The sequence below is a fragment of the Globicephala melas genome, chromosome 14, assembly GCF_963455315.2.
Source record: "Globicephala melas chromosome 14, mGloMel1.2, whole genome shotgun sequence".
NCBI lineage: Eukaryota > Metazoa > Chordata > Mammalia > Artiodactyla > Delphinidae > Globicephala > Globicephala melas.
Genome location: NC_083327.1, coordinates 33,051,405 through 33,075,292, shown reverse-complemented (window position 1 = coordinate 33,075,292; position 23,888 = coordinate 33,051,405). Strand labels below are relative to the sequence as shown.

General features: G+C 30.9%; 1 protein-coding gene across 5 annotated transcripts in view; it reads right to left on the bottom strand.

Annotated features, from left to right (window-relative positions):
• Nucleotides 1–23,888, bottom strand: part of GRIK2 (glutamate ionotropic receptor kainate type subunit 2) — a 641,457-nt gene that overhangs the window by 121,600 nt on the left and 495,969 nt on the right. For all 5 annotated transcript variants that reach the window (XR_009558840.1, XM_060283847.1, XM_060283851.1 and 2 more), the window contains one exon: nucleotides 20,820–21,043. Coding sequence is in view for 4 of the 5 variants with exons in the window: in XM_060283847.1 (XP_060139830.1) it covers nucleotides 20,820–21,043 (224 nt within the window). In the remaining variant the exon portion in view is untranslated. The remainder of the gene's footprint in view (nucleotides 1–20,819; nucleotides 21,044–23,888) is intronic.

The following is a 23,888-nucleotide window of genomic DNA, read 5'->3' as shown; positions in this document are numbered from 1 at the left end:
AATTTAATTATCTAAAAATATTTAAAAATTAAAATGTTTAAACAAACAAATCTGTTGCAAATAATGATCACCTTTAAGTTTAAAGGATGTCTAGGTTAATCTTTAATTCAATATTTCCTAAACTAATACATTCTAAGTCAGCAGCAGATACACTAAAGCTACCCAGATCGCTTTTATTACATTTACAGGAAGAGATACATTTTTTCCCCCAAACTCTTTAAAACTTTAAAGAAAATTTTATGTATATTTATAGGTCTTTCCCTCATTCAATACAGCAGGTGCTTCTCTACTTCACACTACATTAAACTAGTAACTGAAATATTTATAAGATACTGCAACAGGGTGCAAAACTTTATGTATATTAACTCCTCAGAGAATCAGAAGTCATTATTCAACATCATCCTCTGCAACTCTAGAAGTATGCTATAGATTATTTAAACAAAGTTTAAGAAAATCTTAAAAATTAACTTGTCATTTTGCATCTAATTTTATCATTTCAATTTTATTATTCACAAATATTTTGCCCATCAAATATGGACAAATCCTTGAAGGCTTTAAATTTAAAATATATTTCATATACATAACTATGTACAGACACTGTTGAACAAATAGAGAGATTAAGAAATAATTCTCAAGAAATGTTTTCCATCAGCATTCTTATCTGTAACCATCTCTGTCTCTTATCTTTCATCCTCAATTTCTTAATCTGTAGAGTGAGGAGGCTGCCCCTGGTCATCACTATAGCTTCTTTCAATATTAATAATCCTGAATTTCATTATTCTTTCAAATATATGTCCATTACTTTACTGACTACCTATTTGCACCATATTTATATGAGTAATTATTCAAACAGGACAAATAGGACACGTTTTAAATATATAAGTAAATCCTTGTAAAACTTTATAAAATAATGCAATTAAAGCACATCTCTTTCAACATGCATATTTAAATTATGATTTAAAAACATAGCTGTATAAATTTGCCCTTGGTAAGAACTTTGAAAACTGTCATTCTCAGAGCATAATTTAATGCCGATTTGTCATTTACTACTTCCTATTGTATTTTAGAGGACTAGAAAACTAGTTTAGCTTGCAAAAATTTTTATTGTGACCAAAGTATAGTCATTTTCCTTTGTTTACTTAGTGCATATACGGATAGATACAGAACTATCTGCAGATATCAATAGATATGGAGATATATATTTATGAAATAAACAGAACTACAATAATGAAAGGTTTTTAATCAAATAAACACAGATCGAGACTCTACTTATGAAATATAATAATTAATTAGGCCTAAACACTTGACCAATATGTAAAGAGACAAATGGTTTTGGGGCTGTGGAAGGAGCCCACATTGGTAGGAACAGGGAGGTTGTAGTTAAAGCACTTTGCTGTAGCTCCAGCCTCCTGATTGGCATTAATTATTCCTGCTACCTTCCTCTCTATCCTCCTTGTATGTTCAGTGCCCCCAGGCTGGCTCTGATTTTTCCAGATATAGTTTATCCTCTCCTTTCTAGCTCATGTCTTCCTTGCTTACTATATCCCTGTCAGAAGACAAAACAGCCTTCACATTGAAATGGTAGCGACAAGAAAGCAAAAACACAAATACAGTGATTGGCTGCTTCTCTGTAAGGGACCACTACACTTACATGTGAAGTAAATCCTCTAAAGGGCAAAACAATCATTAGCTACATAGTGTGTGTGTGTGTGTGTGTGTGTGTGTGTGTGTGTGGTATGTCTGTAATATTTTACTATGACTCTCTTTAGTTATGGTCATCCAATCATTTTGCTAGAATATCTACAGCATTCTTTTTTTTTAAATAAATTTATTTATTTTTGGCTGCATTGGGTCTTTGTTGCTGTGCAAGGGCTTTCTCTAGTTGTGGTGAGCTGGGGCTACTCTTCGTTGTGGTGCACAGGCTTCTCATTGAGGTGGCTTCTCTTGTTACAGAGCACGGGCTCTAGAGAGCAGGCTCAGTAGTTGTGCCACACTGGCTTAGTTGCTCTGCGGCATGTGGGATCTTCCCAGACCAGGGATTGAACCCCTGTCCCCTGCGAATTCTTAACCACTTAACCAGGCGGATTCTTAACCACTGCGCCACCAGGGAAGTCCCCTACAGCATTCTTTAGCCCACTACTCCATCTTATTTGTTTTAATTTCAAGATAAATGGTTAAATCTATTATTTAAAAGGAAAACCTGGGTAGTTACTGTAATTTTTACAAAATGAAAAAAAGGAATACATCTGAAAGTCATATTATTTCAATATATGACATACTCAAATATACAATATGATGAGAGCTATGTGCCTTACTCATAAATACATGTTACATATTTATCAACAAAAAAAACCTCACAGAATTAAAAACTGATTAACTCGATTCTAGTTGATGACATTCCGTCTTTATCTATTTAGCTTCTATCTACCTCTTAACACTTTAAGGCAGGAAGAATAAATTTTGTTTGTTACATTTTCACTTAAGGCCAAAACAAAGTAAACATTAGATTAGCTTGGATTTTGCACCTGGTTAAATTATTTTATGCTCTAATGCATGAATCACTAATATGTTTAGAGCTTTTACTTTCACTGTAAAACAGATTGCCTTTGATTCAATTAAAATTCCTTTTCATAAATATGAATAAAAAATTCCTCATTTTAAAACAAAGATAGTTAAGAATTTAGGACTAGGAGTACGTAGCAACGCTGATTCACAGCCACTGTGAGACTACCCGAACGCTACAAAAAATAGGGATACACTTAATAATGGATTTGTATGTACATGGTGGCTCAGAAAACTTAAAACACTAATGATATAACTTGTTATATAGTTTGAGTATCAAGAAGTAAAATAGCATTTGGCATATTTACTTAATGCCAGAAAAGAATTATTGCCTTAGATTATTTTATTAATATTGGAACAAGCTCTAAATATGATGATATTCTATTGTTTGGACACGGGTATTTTATAAATTTGACACATATTTAGAAGGTGGACCATCTTTCTAATTATTTTCACACACATAATGTGAACTTCATCATTAATAAATAGCTTTGGAGCTTCCCTGGTGGCGCAGTGGTTGAGAGTCCACCTGCCGATGCAGGGCACACGGGTTCGTGCCCCGGTCCGGGAAGATCCCACATGCCGTGGAGCGGCTGGGCCCGTGAGCCATGGCCGCTGAGCCTGCGCATCCGGAGCCTGTGCTCCGCAACAGGGGAGGCCACAACAGTGAGAGGCCCGCGTACCTGAAAATAAATAAATAAATAAATAGCTTTGTACCAGTGTTTAAACATTTACTGGTAGCCCACCCCATCACTCAACCTACCTAATCAACAAAGCTTGCTTTCTGTTTTGGAAATTATAGTAAGCTAAACTGATTTGGAAGATCACATATGGGTTTCTACTATGAATTTTTGTAATCTATTCAAAGTATGACCATGCAATTATTTTAATGATTTCTTAGAATCTGCACCAGTTGTAAACAGGAAGGACAAATTCAGATTACAGACATGTTTTTTGTTTGGTCAAACCCATGCCTTAAACATTTTCTTAAATTTGAAACTAAGATTGTCCAGCCTTCTTCCCTAAAATCATTTTCTTTCAACTGTACCATCAGAAAAAAACTACCTATGTCTATTTTTATACTTAAATACTTATTTTAGTTCCACTATATTTTATTATCTCTGCATCTTTATCAATGCAATGTTTGTTGTTAGAAATGTTATAGAAAATACAACCCTGTATAATTAGATGAATTTTATGTAAAGCCAATCTTTACTCTGTTACCACCTATCCTGTACGTGATATTTGACTTATTTTGTGGGCAAAGGAAGCAGCTTTAACTTCTCCAACAGTATGCTAGAATGAAAACCTGGGGTCAGGAAGACAAAATAGAGTACTAGTTACCTTTAACTAAGAAAGCACGTATTTAAAGAACATTTTATATTTTAAAAGGTCCATAAATGATCCCAGAATTTCTGTTTTAGTCAATCAACCAATTAAACTGAAAACCATGACAGATAATTTATAGGGAAATTGTAAAGTAGCTTTTAAAAGTTATCTAACATTTATTCAGATTAACATAAAATACAGAAAAGTAGATGATTCAAAGACCTGCAGTTTTATGGCACAAAAGTAGATTAGTAGACAGAAGTAGTAAACATTAATAGTAGATTAGTAACCATTTACTAAAATTTAAATCAAGTTATGAATTCTCTATGACTTTAACCTATGAAATTATTTTCATTTATATTAGTTCCTTCTACGTTAGATACAAAATTTCAGAATACAGTTAATAAGTTTAAGCAAAACTTACAATATTTTCTAAACGGACTGTTGTTTCCCCCAAAGAAATTTCCTAATCACTTGGATTTTTAAAATGCCTTAAGAATTATACTGGTCAAGATTCCTGAAATTACCATTTATTCACAATATTTCAACTTATTTATAATGCTTTTCAGTGCAAAGAGTGACTTTAGACTAACATATACAAAATACTTATGTATTAGATTATAATCACATCTTTCTTTTGTTTTTGATATAGAAAAATATACCACTGATAACTGTTTCTTTATTCTTTGAAAAATATTAAATTTTAAATAATTTTGTTTAATGCTCAAATTCTACAACCGCATATAATAAATGAGTTTTGTAGGATACATATGTTTTAAAACTTATTATATCAGAGCTTATATACTTTATAAACTTTATATTGGATTGATATGAGCTATGTGTTCTCAAAATTCTATTTCTATTTTAATCAGTATTTTTTCTGTCACTGCTTCTTATATTGTATTTATATAATTAAGAGTTGTTTTATCATGCAATTAAGAATTGTTTTTAACTTCTGGTCAGTGATAGTGAATATATATATATATACATGCATATATGTATGTATATGAGTAAAACATATTTTATATATTTCCAACAGATGCATTTTTCTCCTGCATTTTTATTCATTTAAATATATTTATTTATCTTAAGCCAATAAAATAGGAAATATGCTCATGAAAGAAGGCCAAGTAGTCCATCTGTGTCTGTTCATTTATCTGAGCTATCAGTTCTTTAATTTCTCAAAATATTTTGTATCTCAAGCTCGACTATCTGTTTCGTCAAATAGACTGTTCCAACTTCTTCTAGCAGTAAATACCTTTTTTTTCTAAATCCCAAGTGAACTTGTTTAAAAAAAAACTATCTTCCTCCCTCAGCATCCAAAAATTCTCCATTCACTCTGAAATCATCTTAGTATATGGTTTTTCATTTAATCAAACTTGAAAAATAAAAGTTCTACCTTTTTATTTCTGAAATAGTTTAAGTATAGTCACTGGCAGGTAATCTCAAATAAATATATATTAGAAATTATGAATGGGAAATACATAAGGAAATATATTATTCATATTGTGATTTATATGGCTCATACTTATTGATAAATTGATAGATGTAGAAAGAGACAGAGAGGTTTGATAGATCAAGGTGGAAATAACTTTCAGACAATGAAAAGATCATTGAACAACAACAAAAAATCACGGTGTATTATTATTTAGAACCTAATCTGATTTTATATAATTTCAATCTTGTTATAAACTATGACCATAGACTTAATATTAGGATAAACACCATCTTATGATCATAAAGTAAATAAACGATATATCTTCATTGATTCTAAAAAACAAATGAACAACACTTGGTCTAAATCTGAGAAAGTGTAGCTGACATTTATGAAGCTTTTATCTAACAGCATATTTTATTTCAAATCGGCTAAGACCTAATATTTTCCATTAACTGTAAATGAGAGTATGTACGAGGAGCTAGAAGACGGCAAAAAAAAGAGTAAATGAGTAAATGTCTTGCAGGATAGACCATATAATCCTTTATAATTGCATTCATTTTAAGATGAGCCATTCAAAATTGCTACCTGTCCAACCTGCATAAGATGAGCAAACTAGAAGCATGTAGATAAATATTGCTCGTTGTGCCTAGGCAGGCCATTTTAATATCACTATAGCTGAGTTTTAGATACTCTAGGCTCACATGTCAGCTGAATTCACTACTTATTTTCTAGCTTTTTGCACTTATGGTACTTGTATTCCATACAGAAATAGAACATTAATAATTATCATTTGATGTTGTCTAATATGTAAATGAGATTTAAAATACAGTGACCATTCAGTCCTGTTTATAGAGTGTGGGTCATAAGCTAGACAAATAAAATTCTGAAAAGATTATGCCCTCATAAAAAGATGTAGCTTCAAAATTATGTCGCAAATTAAAATCTACATAATTCATCTACCTAGAGAGAGCTGATCATTTATATACAAGTAGATAATTAATTTCATCCTTGCAATAAATCCAAAATAAATTATCAACTATTTTGTAAAACACTTCCTCCTTTAACACACAGAGTAATACTAATAAAACTGGAATTTATTTAAGCCACATGTTTGCACTCAAATCATAATTTCCCAGAATAAAAAACAGAGGTTGCTTGCTAAATTTATCATTATTCCAAAATAAGTTATCTTTTCCAATTATTTTTTAACTTTTAATGCATGTAGGGAAGTGTTTTCCAAAATATTCAATGAGTGTCTTTCTGATAATTTAATAGCAAAACTTGATTTTCTAACCAAGTTCACAAATAAGTAATAATGAGTTGTCCCAACACCAGATTTTTAAATGGAAGAAATTTGTTTTTAATTACATAATAAAACTTAAAATTTTCACATTATTTTACTTTTAAAAAACAGTATATTAAAAATGGTAGGAATTATAAAAATTTTTTAAACTTTAAATATTAATACAAGTAATATTGTCATAAACTGCTATTTAATAGATGTGATGGAAACTTATCTTTTCCTATGAGCAAAATGAGTGCTGACAGTAATTCCTTGAGGAATCAGGAGCATGAATGCTCAGTCTGGTATAGGTTATTTCATTAATCTACATAGAATGTGTATGATAAAAACAAAAAATTTAAATGAACTTACACACTAAAGCAATGCTTTGCACCTTTGATTCAGCAAATTAATTGACTGCTGTTAATAGAGAACATGCAATAAGAGACAAGGTAAGATTAAAAGAATAAAAATGTCCATGGCCAAAAATGGTTGGAAATTGCTGAGTTAAGGTAACATAATCTGATTTTTTTTTATTGCAAGTCTTTTCAGAGCCTTTAATTTGTTAATAATGAATCTCTAAGAGGAGGATCTAGTACATAGTTGTCCTGACCTTATTTGATCATAGAACTCGCTTGGGTTCATTTTTTTCCCTCTAGAAGCAGCTTAGCATCTAATATTTTGTATTATACCTTATAATACGGTATAATTCATTTATATAGTGTGTATGAAGCCTACACATTTTCATTAAGCTCCAACTTCTTCATTGCTTTAGAAAAGTTGGGGAAAGCATTGATGTGGTATAATATTCCATATCAAGAATAACCCAGAGTTATTTTCTACAGGATTGAAAATTTATATTTTTATAGCATCATTTAAGATATTAGGGTAACAATTCATGCTTCTTACACAAAGCTAATTTTGTAAATTCTTGTCTCAAGAATATAGGCCAGGACCAGAAAGAAAATACAGACCTCGAAAATGTGAAATATTTACACTTACTTTTCATACATTTTAAAATAAGCTTCGATAACTTGTTTTAAAGAAAATGCCACTTTAAATAATAAAACAGGAAGGAAGTAGTCAGGCTGCTTAGAGGCAGACACCCTGATAACAGATGAGAAAGAGAAAGAAAACTTCAGAATTTGAAACTTGAAATAAGAAATCTGAGAGAATTTCATGTGTGACCAAATGATGCTTCGCAATTTAATAATACCTGTGGCAGACACAGTCAATTACATAGCCAATAACATCTTTCTTACTTACAAAAGAACCGAGGTGGCAGTATACCCAGATAAAAGAAATTCACATATGCACGTTCTTTTGCAGGCAGGGATATCCAGCTAAAATAATTCTAGCCAATAAAATGTAGACAGAGGAATCATTTCCTGTCTGAATTAAAAGGCAATGTCTTTTGTCTTTTGCCTTTTCTTTCCTACTGTCTTCCTGCCTGGGACACAAATATGATGCCTGATGTTGCCGTGACCATCTTGCAATCATGAGAATGAAAGCTTCAGTCTAAAAATAGTGTAGCACAGAGATAGAAGGTACCAAGTTCCTTGATGCCACCTTCAGCAGCTGTTTCAAACTTGCCCAGCTTAAGGCTCCATTAGAACAATAATCCCGCTATTTATTTTCATAACTGTTTCATCAGATTTCTTATTAACCACATGTGAAACTATTCCTATTAACACAGGTTTGAACCTATTACTAAACTTTCAGAGGACATTATTGACGTTCATAATATTGTTACTGAATAATCTTAGAAAATCTATCCTTTTAGAATTTTTGATTAAAAATTATAAGCAAGGAAGACCATTTCATGATTAAACATTTTCCATGTAAAGAGTTAAAGTTTCCTACTATGATGATAAAATCACAATAATTCAGAAAACATCAGCATTCACAATAACATTCCATGAGGTCATATAGCTAACGTTTTCCTCAGTGTATTTTCTCTTTTTAGTTATTTTAATATGCAGTTGACTTCAAGAAATTATGCATATTGTTTAGATATCAAATTATTTTCATCAGTGAAAGGATCAATTGGTATTGACTTTAAGTTTAGAATTACTGCAAAGGTTCTAATTGTATTAATAAAAACCCAACCCTTCACTTTTGCTTTTACAGCTTTATAACCTTGCTGTTATCGTCCATATATCTTTCTGATGCACCTTGCATATCTGTATAAGTGCATTCCACCTGGACAACCTGCTATTCACTTTTATGACCTATACCTTTCCAATCATTTGAACATGGTATATACTAGCAGTATGCTGGAGCCAACTCACAATGGCTTGTGAGAGCCAATTTTACACCTATTTCCCAACTCCATGATCAGTGAGACTCCACCGGTAGCTTGATATTAGCCATATTGGTAGTATTTAATACCATGAAAACTAGCAATTACCACAAATCAAAGCCTCTCTCATTGTCACAGTCAGTTATCAAACAATTATTATCACACCACCGAACAATACACATCATTCATGCTAAAATTTTATGCCTTACATTGTTCATTAATTAACCGTGGCACTGTTTAATTGGTAGCTTTAATACCAGAAAGTCACCAGATTTACATAGAGTGAAGCACAAGGATTATCTGTACATGAATGCTACAATAATATGCTATTGAACATATTATTTAGTAGATCTAAATGGATTGGGAGGGCTTAATGAGATGGTAACAATGATCAGTTCCAGTGATTTGTAATTTATTCATGACAAATTTAAATTGTGAAATTGTGATAAATTTTTATTTAAAAATAGAATCTTAAGAAAAACTAAATATCACTATCAGCTACAAATGGTTAACTAGAAACAATGTCTTCAAAATGTAGGACTTCCTACTGATTCCCATTAAAATTTATATTTGATGTAGGAAATTAACTTCAACAATAGGCTGATTTCAAATTCTTGTGACCTACTCTTATCCTAAGAAATATTTTTTTAATAAAATTAAGTCTTAATGGTATACTACAATTTATTTAAGTTTTAAACTAGCTCAGATTGTTTTTATTGAATGGAATAAAAAAGTACTTATTATAATCTTCTTTGGGTTCTTTTAAGATTTCTGAAGGAAAGGCATTATTTTGGTTGCCATAAAATCCAGACTTAATTTTACAAATGTAAAATAAAAAATACACATTTCTACACTTAAAGCTGGAATCTATTTTTTATACTATACAATGGCTTTTCTACAGTCTTATTAAATAGTTGCTAATACCATTTTTTTAGAAGCTCTCAATTGTCCAATCAAATTAAATTAAGAGTGGCTTTAAATTGAGACTAAAAAGGAAAATGTCCAACATATCAACATTGCATCAGAAAGTATAAGTTTGTCCTATCAATAATTTCTTACCAATATAGCTATTTGTTTGCAAGTGAAGTAACAAATATTAAAAAGTAGTTATTTTAAAATCAATATGAGCACAATTTACATTTGAAAGAATTCTCTCTTAGACTTACAGATCAGGAGCAAGTGTTTAGCTTGCAACACACTTGCTAAGGATTTTAAAAGCAGTAAGTCCAGTATTAAAAGGCTCAAGGAAGACTGTTCTCAGATCAGTCAGGTGGTCAGGTGGTTTCTAGTACTGGAAAATGAAACAGACTATACTTTTTAAAAAAATGGACACTCAGTAAATGAGGTTATCAACAAGAACTAACAAGAACTTGAAGCTAGCATTGAAAAGGTAGCATTTGATTTTCTAAGCATCATTTGGACATTTAAATTGATTTAGCTAATATGCAAATATCTGGATTATACAAAAATAGCAAATAAGCTACCATAAACATGCAAGGCTCATGAGGCTTTTTTTCCTCATTGAATTTTTAATTTTAATAAAGTTTCACAAGGGTTAATGACTTGTGGGCTTTCTTTTCTTCAGGTAAATACCTTTTGAAATTATACTCTATTGTACCAACTATATCAATAAAATATTTTAAAATTAAGTGTATGCACCATATAAGCAGTTTAGTATCTAAAACAACTGAAGTATGTTTGGAAAGCATTCACTATATTTGTTTGCAGCTCAAATAACTGAATTAAGAAATATTAACATAAATATTTTAAATTTTTGGCAGAAGACTTAAAACATTATAAAATAATTTTTATAAAATATAAAAGCATATTATAAATTATATTATAAAAATATCTTCCAGGCTTAAAACATTATAAAATGTTTATAAAATATAAAAGCATATTATAAATTATATTATAAAAATATCTTCCTAATTAAAAAATTTTGAAGCCCTAATTGAAAATTGAAGTAGTAATATGAAAACTTGAAATCAACATACGTTTCCCTGAATGTAACTTGCTTTTGCATCTCCTTCCACGAGCAAAATTTTCACTATTTTCAATTTTTTTTGGTAAAATCACCTTAGTAATATCAGTTTCCAAAACATATCTTCAGTCTAGTAAATTGCTAAACTTATATTTAACACACCTCCCAGCACCCCCATTTTCAGTACCAATAATAGTAAGGGAAGCAGGGAAACACTTACCTAATTTTATTATGTTAAAATAATATTCAGGTGCATATTCTGAACCAACTTAGATGACAGTTGTAGCCCTATTCTGTTTATAAATTTTATCATGCCAGTAACATTCAAAACCTACAATTTCACCTTTGCTTCAAATATCAAGTCCATTAATTTAATGGGGAAATCTATTTTAAAGTCATTCACCTAATTTTGTCATCTCAGGAGTAGTCAGAGAGGGCACGTGACCATGGGTAGTGTTTTAAAATAATTAACTTAGGGTTAAACATCTCTTGTAAAGAATAGCAGGAAACTAAGCTATATCCAGGCTGGGGGTGGAAGGGGAGTGGTAATGACCTTTTATATTTGTTATAAAGTATTGAAACTAAAATTCTGTTTCAATTCAAGGTACATTAGATAAAATAGAAAGAATTACCATAGTTTTAAAATGCAGAAGTGTATTAATAAGGTTTTTTTTTTTGTCATAAAAGTTGTCAAGTTAGTTTCTGGGCTTCCAAACAAAATTTCAAAACTAGGTATAAAATCAACTTATTTCTAACAGAGATAACATAACATTTTTACGGTGCCCCTTAGTATGCATGGTTAAGTAAAAATATTTAAAACTATAGGTGTCGAAAACCAACAGAATACTTTGTATTGTCATTTGTTTTACTAATCCTATTTATATATAAAATAGATGCTTTCAAGTTCTTTCTACCCAAATATCATATTGAAATTTCTATTGCTATTTAGAGAGCAATGATATTTTGTCTTTAAAAATATGTACATATATATACCCAACAGGATTGATATGAAAATAATTTAACTTGAATGATGTAATTATGTAATGGAATGTAAAAAATTATAGCAATTAAGGTGCTGTGACATGCTGTAATGAATGAAGTTACATTGGTTGATGACACTATATCTCCTACTCATTAATTATTTGGATAGAGTGCATTATGTTACATAGCATGAAGAAATAAAGTCATAAATTACCACTAAAAATTATATCCATACATTTTCATTTAATATTTATATTTCTCCCACATCCATAAGTTATTTTAAAAAATCAAAACAATATCAATAGCATCTTTAGTTTCCAGAAAATCTCACAATGTGGTTCAATTCTTTTACTATATACAGCTAGTAATTTTCAGGGGAAGAAAGTTAGCATTTCTAGAGAGTAAGTTTATAAGGTAAATCTGCACATGTATGGCTTGTGTCTCCTGCTTAGACGCCCAAGTGAATGGAAATATTTTTTAAGCTTTCTGATTTGCAGTTCTAAAGAGAAAGACACACTTCTTAAACGTAGCTAATTAGGGTGATACTTTTAAGCAATCACCTGTTATTATAAAGCAATATACCATTAACATGTAGTGCAAATATTAACTAGAGCATTCTTTTAAATATTTTTAAAAAGCAGCCGTCTTTTTTTTTTTCTGAAATCTTAGAAGGAAAAGGTGGAAGATGAATTTAATGTGATAGTAAAAAAGAACCAAATGATAGAAGTTCCTTTTCTAAGTCTGTTTTCTGTTTTCTTATAAATGTTTTCTCTCCTTAAAAACAAAATCCCTCCCTAAAATAAATTAGAATTTTAAAAGTATAACAATAATAGCATTAAACAAAGGGTAAACATCTCTAATCTCATTTGTGAGAGGTATGGGAGCAGGGGTGATGTATACCTATTCATTCCTTAAACCATAAAAATAGTTACTGAAAAAAGCTAATAAATTAATCTCTTCCTGGCTATTGTTGACATGCAGTATATATTAGTTTTCTTCCTTTTCTCTCTCAATCACTTCCTTCACGTGACCCACCAGCCCACTACAAGACTACATAGGAAACATCAATCGGAAAGAACTCTTACACTAAAAAATTGACAGCAAAGGGACAGATTTATCCAAGTAAAAATGTTACTAATTTAGGCACCATGCTTATGATTAAAGGAAAAAAATGATCTATTTCCTTTATATTTCTTAAGACAACTACCTTTTTGAGCATAGTACTCTCAATCATTGTACAAACATATATAGAAAGAAAGAAACAGACTCCTAGAGAATATTTCTTTTTTTACTCATTATCTTTGTTTCACTGGCTTCCTGCACAGACTCCACTGTTTCAAGGTGTATGTAAAAGCTTTGGCCTCTCTTGACTAGACACTGTAGATTAAAATATTTTATAAAGAACATTGTTAAATTATTTTTAAAAGACACTGACTTTCCTGGGATAGTTTCAGATTGTGAAGACCTTTCTTAAGTGGCTGAGAAAACCCCCAAAAGTCCAAGGGGACAATTGGAAAGAGAGAAGTGCAATTTTGTTTTGATAATTAACACAGACAAAACAAGCTGGGAAGATAGTTTCTTACAAACAATTCACAGTCCTCTGCAGTTATGGGAGAAGTAGCTACCAAGAAATTGCAAAATATTGAAGAGTAAGTGCATCACTTGGTGAAATTCTGGGTTCTTTTCATCTTGTTGGTTCTTTTTTAAGAGTCACCTCAAAGAATTTCTTTCTAACGGTCAAAAAAAAAATAAAAGGAAAAGTAAGCAAAGAAAAAATACAAAGAGAAACAAGCCATTCACAGTATTGTTCTTGTCCTATTAGCTTTTCAATCTTAATTAGCTAATGAGAAATGTACAAGAGACATGGTAGCAACTGACAAAGAGCCACTACACTCCTTTTCCAAATCTTTCAAAGAAAAAAGTTTCTTACAATGTACTGCTTCTCATCAGGAAGTGTGTATGTATGAGTGTGTGTGTGTGTGTGTAAAATATAACTACATGTTCCATAAAGGATTCATTAGGAACAGAGGTGTGCCATTTTTTGGTAGCAAATATAATTAGTAAAATTCAAGTTTTTAGCATTCTCAAGTTTCTTAATGTGACTCTATATACTGTAATTTATTAAAATTAGTTTCTGTGATTTACTGAGCTAGGCATTGTGGAACTTCTAAATTGAAACAAATCATCATAGGGTGACCATATTTCTCAGAAGCTCATTGGCCCAGGTATTTATTGAATGGACATACTTGCAATGACTGGACAGAAGAAGCTCTCTTGCTTCTAGGAGTCTTTGAATTCAATTCAGTGATGGAAGCAAGTAAAGGCACAGAGGCAAAAAAATTATCCATAGGATACAAACAATAAAAATGAGCTATCAAACTTCTGTTGTTACATTTATACTTAATTTTGTCCTAATAATCAAAAATATTTTTATGTGGAAAAATAAGTTGGAAAGAGATGCGGAAACTTTTAAAAGATACTCAAGCATAATTATCTTTAAAATAAAATGTCAAGAAGCATTTGATTACAGATTACTAAAAAAATCACTTTAACTTTAAATTGTCTTTGTCTTACTCCGTTTTTATCAAATCTTTTATTCTTGTAAATGTCTAGCATAATTATAAAATTGAGAAGTGGAATATGTTTATTTTCTCTTATGATGACTGAGATTATCTTCTTTCTCCTATACAGATAATTTCAGTGAAAATTTCTACTGTCTCAATTGTCTAGATACCATATTCACCATAGTTGAAAATAAGTCACTGACTCAACTTAGTTTCAATTGGTTTGGTTCTACCAATTACAAAAACGAAGAATTTTTTCTAGGTTAGTGACTCCATTTATACTTTCAACCATGAATATTATTGGAACCATTAAAAATAAAGAGGTAAATTATTTTATAATGGTTTTACCAAATAGCAATTGTAAAAAAAAATCCGTTAATATAGAAGTAGCCTCAACTCCTATGGAAACGTAATTTGAAAGTGCATTTAGTTTTATTCAATGTTGACTTTTAGGTCCATAATTGAGGAATTTCTTGTATAAACAATTATAATAATCACTTTTGTAGGTGTGAAAGGCATACTAACAGAACAGTACTATTTCAAACCAAATTTCCATTAAATTCTAGGAAAATTTCTAAATGGGAAGAGGAATAATAGATAGGCTTCACTGCAATATACTAGAGTTTAAAAAAAAACAAAACATAAAAGTAAAATACATCTAAAATTATGTTATGTAAAACCCAAATGCTTTTCTAGTAAGAGGTGGGAAAGTTGGTGGCAAAGGCATGCAACAAAATTGGCATTTCATTTCAATGTGACAACAGTCTTTTTGACAGCAGATCAGTTTAACCTTGAACATCCCACCAAAAGAGTAATCCATTTCCAAGTGCATAATAATTCATTGTTGCCCTTCACCATACATTAAATGTCACCCATTATTGTGACAGGAATATAAAAGCTATTGCACACTAGTCAGGAGCCGAGATCAAAGCTGTTAATGCAAGCACTTTCGACATGGTTTTCTAAACTCGGTTAAACCATCAAAAACACTATGTTTAGAAGATCTTTACCTCTGAGCTCCAAGAGAAATACAGAATATTTTTGCAAGTATAAGGACTCTCAGTAAGGCAATAGTCTTGTCATCTTGTGACCACAGACCATGTTAGAGCCAAAATGTATGTCAAGACAGGCCTGGAAGTCACTGTAATAATAAACCTTTGAGCAGATTCTAGGGAGACTGTCCCTTGCTCCCCTGCAACCTAATCCAATAATATAACAGATGATATTCTAATATCTTAAAAACCAGGCAAAGTAATTCAATGCAAAATCATACAAGAAATTCCTATATTCTTTCTAACTTAGAAAAACTAATCTTATGTATATAACACATTGAGTATCCTTGATTTGCTATTCTTGCTAAGAAAGCCAGGTTGGTCAAAATTTCTTGTCTTCTTTTACTCTTTTTCCTATATTTGGCATAATCATTTGTTCATTTAAGTAATCTAAGAAATTTCTGTAATAATTTATTACTACTAAATTTGGTATAGTATTATTTTTCTTCTCCAGAGTTTATTTGTATTTAATTTTAAAATGCCAATCTCAAAATAAAATATGCAAAGTTCTTATATGCTTAGTGAATAATTATTAAGGTTACATCAATCCTGTTGGAGGTAAATGTGTATACCAGTATTCCTTTCTTCTAAGTTTGACCTTCAGTTATTCATCTTTGTATATCAAACTACTAAGGACCTTAGACCAAAATTTACATGCTAAATTTCAGAACAGTTCTGGTTGTCTTGGTGACACCTATGGCTAAAAGAAAATTTTAAATTCTTTAATATTATAATAATTTAAATGGACTTATTTTATAAATAGGATCTATTATATCAATATTATCTATTTTTTTAACAAAGGAAATATTTGAAGCAAGGTGAAAAATATCTCTCATTAGTGTAAAGGGTGGGTTCCCTAAATAGGCTTTTTATATGACTAATTGCCATCCCTATACTAATAAACCTAGATCAAAGGAAGAAAAGAATAGAAAGAGAGGGAAACAGATCTAGGGGTATATATGATTAAGCACAAGTCATGGACAAGATTTCTTCCTAATCCTCTGTCAGCCAAGAGCTATTCTTAGAATACCTAGGATAAGGCCATTCTATATCTAGAATGCAGTACCTCAGGTCCCTCTTTACTCTTAAATAGAGTTCTCAGTTAATTCAGATAAGCATGCTGATTATGTCATTATGCTATAAACAACAATGCAACTGTTTGCAAGAGATCATGGATTATAAAACCATACCAAGACAAATAAGACAATGTACTTTTTCTTAATACTTGCTAAAATAAATTTAGAGCATTTTCAAGTATTTCTTAGATAATCTTTTTTCTTATAAAATGAAGGTTAGGGGAAATACTAAAATGGTAACAATTATTATTTACTTTTAAATTTAATTTTTAAAACATATAATCTATTAATAATTATCACAAATTTATCATAAATTTAATATTGTTAATACTATGATACAGCAGATATTCAATAAGCCTCAAATCTAGTATTCTAATGATAACTAACAATCTGCCTAATGTCTTATTTCCTTTATAGTTGTATATTTCTCTTCAGTGAAATATACTTTACAAGTCATTTTTAGATAAATATATTTAAAATACATGTAATTCATTAAAAAAAATTGGATAACTATAAAACATTTTCATGACTTTCATTCAAGGCCAATACATATTTATTGTCAGATAAACACATTGGTTATGAGTTTATTAATGAAAAAATGTATCAAGCCATGTTTGTTCTTGGATTTAAGCATCTGGTATAATTCTCAGAACATTATTGGTAATCAGTAGATACTTGCTGAATAAATTAATGAATAGATGAAGAATATAAATTAATGTATAATACTTCCTGGAATCCTAATTATCCAGTGTTCACTACAGGTTCAAGAAATATTTGACTAATTGAGTGAATGATTGATGGAATAATTAAAGTGGAAACAGAAAACAAATTGAAGGTGTGGCTTGGTAGCTAAAAAGACATAGAAGATTAATTGTAACAATAATAATTGGGACAATATTAGCTGGTGACTGAAACAAAAGTAAAGTAATGCCAATTAAAAATTTTAATGATATTTAAATCATTTACTATATTTTAATTTTGAGATAAAATTTATTTTAATTCTAAGTAGGTATTATATAACTTCTTAGAATTCAATATAGCATAATATCTGATGATAAATATAAATTTTGTTGTCAAAGTGGTATTATTTTAGAACTTTGTTTTCTGAATTTCAGTGAAAATAAAACAGATATCTGAGAATTTTTTAATGTAATTTGTCTTTCTTTTCTTTGTAATCATTACGACAAAGAATATACATAAAGGAAATGCCATACTTATTTTGACATCAGTAATGATGATAATATGTTCATCCGTGATCTCTATATGGCATAAGACATAATCTTTTTTCACAGATAAAATAAAAATGCTACATTTATTTTGAATTGATAACAAATAATCATGATGTCATTTTGGTTAGAAAGGTAATTAAGTTCTACAATTGAAATTTAGACATTTTCCTGTCATTCGCACATCATGAACTACTTTCACGGTAGCAAGAGTGCAATACCAGGTCGGAGTGGATTTTACTTATACAAAATCATTTGGTTTTGGAGGTTCAGTTTACAATTTAAATGGACTCTACTCAAGAAACTTTCTTTTAATCTGAGTTTTAGTGTGTTTTTTAATTTGACAATATTTATACAAGATTATAATAATGTTGAGAATTGAAGAAAATATTCTGAGATAATCTGTAAAGAATTGATTTTTATATTACATATTACTTTACCAAGAATATGTAATATTATTTATTACTTAATATAGGATATCCTATATTATTTATTATTTAATAGAATATTTGTTATTTGCCCATAAATGAAGATAATAAACTTCATTTCACATTGTTGAATAAGATGCTGAAATAGAATCATTTTCAAATCCATTCATTTAATCACTGACAAAATTCAACAGTAATATTCTAAAATTCAAAGACCCTAAAAAATGGCACACCAGTTAATGTTATGTTCTCAGATAGAAAGACATGGATGAATTTCTTTCGTGTAAAATTAATACAGGTTATCATAATTCTACAGATATTATATTATTTGATATAAAGTGAGAGTTTTAGAAATTTTTAGAAGTTAGATTAGTGCATATCCATACCACATGTCTCTATTTGCTAATATTCTTTTAAGCTGTAAAAAAATTCAGATGTTTCACTATCTGCTTTTGAATCTAATTTTAGAAGATTTGGGCTCAGAAAATTGGAAATATCTAAAATTTCTAATTTGAAGTAACACAATAGTCTTTGCTTAGGATCCCCTGGAAACTGCTATTAGAACTTAATTCAGCTTGACTGATGGCCACACAATTGCCTCACAACTGTCTCAGGACATGTTCCTCTAGGCTTTATTTATATCCTTCCTGAGAACTTAGTTAATTTGATTAAGAGGGAACAGGTGTACCTGCAGACATCAAGAAATGTTTTTTCTATACTTCAGAATATTTATTTTTTTCTTTTTGTTCTGTGGGAAGGCTGTGGAGTTCTCTAGTCATTGAATTATTTAAGCTGTAATCTGTGAACTCACTTCTCTGCACACATATAAAACAGGAAGTCTTGTGTTGGTCACTATAAAAAAGATGCAATTGGTCCAAAGATGCTCAAAAATGAGAAGGCTTTTTTATTTGTACAAGCTATGGAAAAAACTGGAGCTAAAAGTTTATGAACTTCATACTCCAAAGTTTAGAGGAAAAACTCTAAACTTCAAATAAAAATTTTAACTCAATCTACCATATTGCTACAAATGCTATATGCATATATGGTTCCAATACAAATTTTCAGTCAAATACAACTGATAATTTTCTGAAAGACTCGTGTTAATATTGAACCTATTAGATAGAAAATTATAATCTGTATAACATTTATGTGTAAATGTATCAGAAATATCTATGTGCATAACTATAAAATGTAAACATATAAAAATATATCAAAAATATTATGCTACTTCTAAAATTGATTTTATTTATTTTTTAATTGAATAAACTGTTTTTCACTGCTTGGAACAAAAATATGACTTCATTAAAAACAAGTTCAAGGAAGGACAAATATCCTTAGTGATAACTGATCAGAAGAACCCACATAAATTAATTGAAAAAATAACCCACATATTTAATACTTAATTTTGAATTTAAGGCAAAAATATATTTATACAAGTATTATCAACATGAAAAAATTATATGTAGCATTCTAATTCATCTTGGATTTAGAGTTTTCTGATATCTGATAGAATATAAAAATTCAAAGACTATAATGAGTATGTGACTCCCAAAGTCATTCCAGTAACAGTAGAGCTCTGAGCCCAGGGATAGTTTTAACCTCCTTAATTAAGGCAAAAATAATCTAAAGCATATCAAAATAATCTACCTGTTGAAAATTTGGTAGTGAGGTAAGCATAAATGAAAAATGATTACAAATTTCCACTTCCAGAGTAACAATAAAGTAGCAAAAGCAACATATATTGAGCTATATCATAGATTTTAAAAGCCATCATAAAAATATGTATTTTTTCACTTAGGCATTTGAGTTTCTGATGTTATGATTGAAATATACCCTACATGTCAACAGAAATAAGGCAATTTATGGGCTTCCCTGGTGGTGCAGTGGTTGAGAGTCCGCCTGCCAATGCAGGGGACATGGGTTCCTGCCCCAGTCCGGGAAGATCCCACATGCCGCAGAGCGGCTGGGCCCATGAGCCATGGCCGCTGAGCCTGCGCGTCCGGAGCCTGTGCTCCACAGCGGGAGAGGCCACAACAGTGAGAGGCCCAAGTACCGCAAAAAAAAAAAAAAGGCAATTTTTTGTGGTGATATATTCTGTGAACAACAACAACAAAAAAAAAATGACAAATTTTATGTAGAAAATCATGGTAGTCTTTTTATACTTAAAATGCTTATTTTTAATTAGCCTTTGTTTTTAGAAGCCTCCTTTTAAATGTTACCACTTTGATTTTTCTTATAACTGTTTTATTAATTCAAATAAATAAAACATAGTGTTTTGCTACCTGGTTCAAGATAAATTTTCAAAATGAGGAAATAATTTTTATATCACTGTGACTTGAACTGTTTCTAGCTTCTTATTCAGAAGAGTAAACTCTACCACACTTATAGCTTACTGACACAGCCAGCATGCTTTCTGCCAAAAAGGCATCAGAGTACATTATAATAAGTTATATGACTCTTAAAAGTTCATTATTCTCCAGCACCCCACGGGAAATAAAGGAAAAGAAAAGTAACATTGATTGTGACTTTTGACAATTATTAGTTAGAAAAAGGAGGTAACAATTGCCAAAAAAATCACAAAAGTGAGCATGTTACCTGGCTATGACAAAGAGCACACAACTGACACCCAAGTAAGCCAGCAGAATATACATCCAGATATCAGGGGAGAGAGGATTCAGGAAGGAGAAGACGCCTGGGTTTGTACCATTGGGCTTGCGGTACAAAATACTTATTCCAAGTGTCATAAAGGGCTTGGAAAAGTCGATGACCTTCTCTCGAACGTAGGTAATAGCCAGTGGAGCAACTGCAAGGTCAGCTTTCTGTAGAGAGAAACACAAAAAAGGAAAAAAAAGTGTTCTAAGTCACAACAAAGTAATAACCATATTAAATAAAACAAAGACTTTACACTCAAGAATTGTCTCAGCAACAGTCATGTTAACACTTAAAGCATTCTTAACTCTGAAGCGAAGCATCTGATTTACTCTGCTACTCATTTCAATGAGTTTCTAGATTAACAAATCAGCAGTTATTGCAAGTAGATATAGAAAGAAAAAACTGTATAGGATAAAAAACACTGAAGAAACCATTGTACATTTAGTACCTGGATTATTATGCTACTAAACCTGCTCATAATACTTTTAACTTTAAAAACAATATCAATTATGATTTTATAAATACTTTGGTCAAACTGTAAATAATAATAACTACCTCAAATTATTTAGCTGATAATCGAGAAACATTTATTTTTCTGGTTTTAAAACTACAGAGCACAGTTAAAATGTTTTATTCTTTAAATAGTTAACATTGTGAAAATCTTCTTTTAATGTGATTTTGTTTACGGCCCCTGAATTTTGTTACTATCTCTCTAATTTGTTTTATATTATTTAAAGAAAATCCTTGCAGCCTTGCCTAAATCGCATTAGGAAATGATTTTTCAATTGTCACAAAGTTGCTAATTTTCCAGGTAGCTTAAATATGCTAAATTACTAATGCTTTTCACTCACCATGTTTTAACCATCTGTCAGGGATGAACTTAAGCTCTAACATATTGAAATAAATAATTACAATGTTTTGAAGTAACAAAGGCATCTATTCCAACCTATGATGGGAATCTGTATTTCTGTATTTCTTTTATTTTTATAACCATATGGAGCTTTCAGAGAATATATGGAAATGCTCATTTTAAAGAACTACAGAAAGATGTACAACAGAATGAAATTGGTCCTTGGGCTTCCCTGGTGGCACAGTGGTTAAGAATCCGCCTGCCAGTGCAGTGGACACGGGTTCGAGCCCTGGTCCAGGAAAATGCCACATGCCGTGGAGCAACTAAGCCCATGAGCCACAACTACTGAGCCCACGTGCCACAACTACTGAAGCCCGTGCGTCTAGAGCCCGTGCTCCGCAACAAGAGAAGCCACCGCAATAAGAAGCCCGCGCACCACAACGAAGAGTAGCCCCTGCTCTCCGCAACTAGAGAAAGCCCGTGCACAGCAACGAAGACCCAACGCAGCCAAAAATAAATAAATTTATTTTTTTTAAAAAAGAATGAAATTGGTCCTCTACTGTTTCCTTGTCTCAGGGATTATTGGAGGACTTAAGGAAGAACCTTCTCTGAGAGGCTAAATTTGTTGACAATATTATTCTGAGTATGTGTTTGTGTGCACTTGTGCGTTGCAGGTGGGTGGTGGTGGGAGATGCTTGGATAGAATATCTTTGAGAGTAGCAATGGAGAGAGAAAGATATTTCCTAACAACCAGCAAGGAAAAACAAATCTTCAGTGTTCTGGCAAGAGTACAATCATATTTCACATTCATAAGTCAAGGAATGTCAATTTAATAATAATAATTGTTCATACTACTTGAGCATTTGCTATGCAACAGGCATTGTGCTAAGAAGGTTACTTGAATTGTTACATTTAATTCTTATGCAATACTACTGTTATTCCCATTTTTCGATAAGGAAACTGAAACCACAGAAGTTAAAAACGTGTTCATTGTCATAGAACTAATTGAGCATTGGAACCAAGGACATAAACCTAAGCTTTTGGAATTGATACCTAGAACTAACCATGACATGCATCTCAGAAACCAGAAGTGGAATCATGGAGATATCATTCATTCATTCATGTAGAATGAATGTAGAGGTGGAAAGGGAAATATATAGAAGCAAGGGCAGGAATTGATAGATTATAGTCTCAGAATTTAGATGGTCAGATGCAGAGTTCATGCAAATAGAGCCTTTTCAACAAAGGGGAGATGGTTTGAAAAAGTAAACAAGTTTGTTAGGGAAGGAAAGTGATAATATAAGAAACAAAGATTCCAGGTTAAAAAAAAGGAAAAAATAGAGTGGTGGTTTGCTCCTGATTTGGTGGTTGAATTCAGCATAGTTTATCATGTGCCATTTAACTTTGCAACCCACCCCCCTCCTAGGCACATGGAAAGCAAAATTTCACCACATATAAAACGTGTCAGTGAGTATGCTTTAAACTGGTAAAGTACTTTTAAATTCATAATATATATCAGCAAAAGTGAGGAAACAATTCAAGTAACATATATTAAAACAAAACTACTGTATTATTCCAAAAATGTTGTTCTACAGGTATATATTAATAGGATTGACTAGACATACATCAAAATTTACTTAGCATTGCCTTAAAAAGTTATATTCTAATTATTAAAGGGAAAAAAACAAACAAAATATATAGTATGCTTTCAATTATAAAAGAAATGAGTCGCTTGAAACAAAATATATAAACACACACTTTTAACCATTTAATTAAAAAAAAGTACAGACTGGTACATGTGTATAAAGGAATAATATTCAGCAACATAAAGAACTGAGCTATCAAGCCATAAAAAGACATAGAAGAACCCAAAATGCAAATTGCTAAGTGAACAACGTGTATAAAAAGACTACATACTATATAATTTCATATATATGGCATTCTGGAAAAGGCAAAACTATAAAGACAGTAAAAAGATCAGTGGTTTCCCAGTGTTCCGGGGAGGGGAAAAGTGATGAATAGGTAGAGCAGAGAATATTTTTAAGGCAGTGAAGCTATCTTGCATGACACTGTAATGATGAATACATGACACTATGCATTTATCAAAATCCATAAACTGGAAAACACAAAGAATGAACCCTAATGAAAACTATGGACTTTAG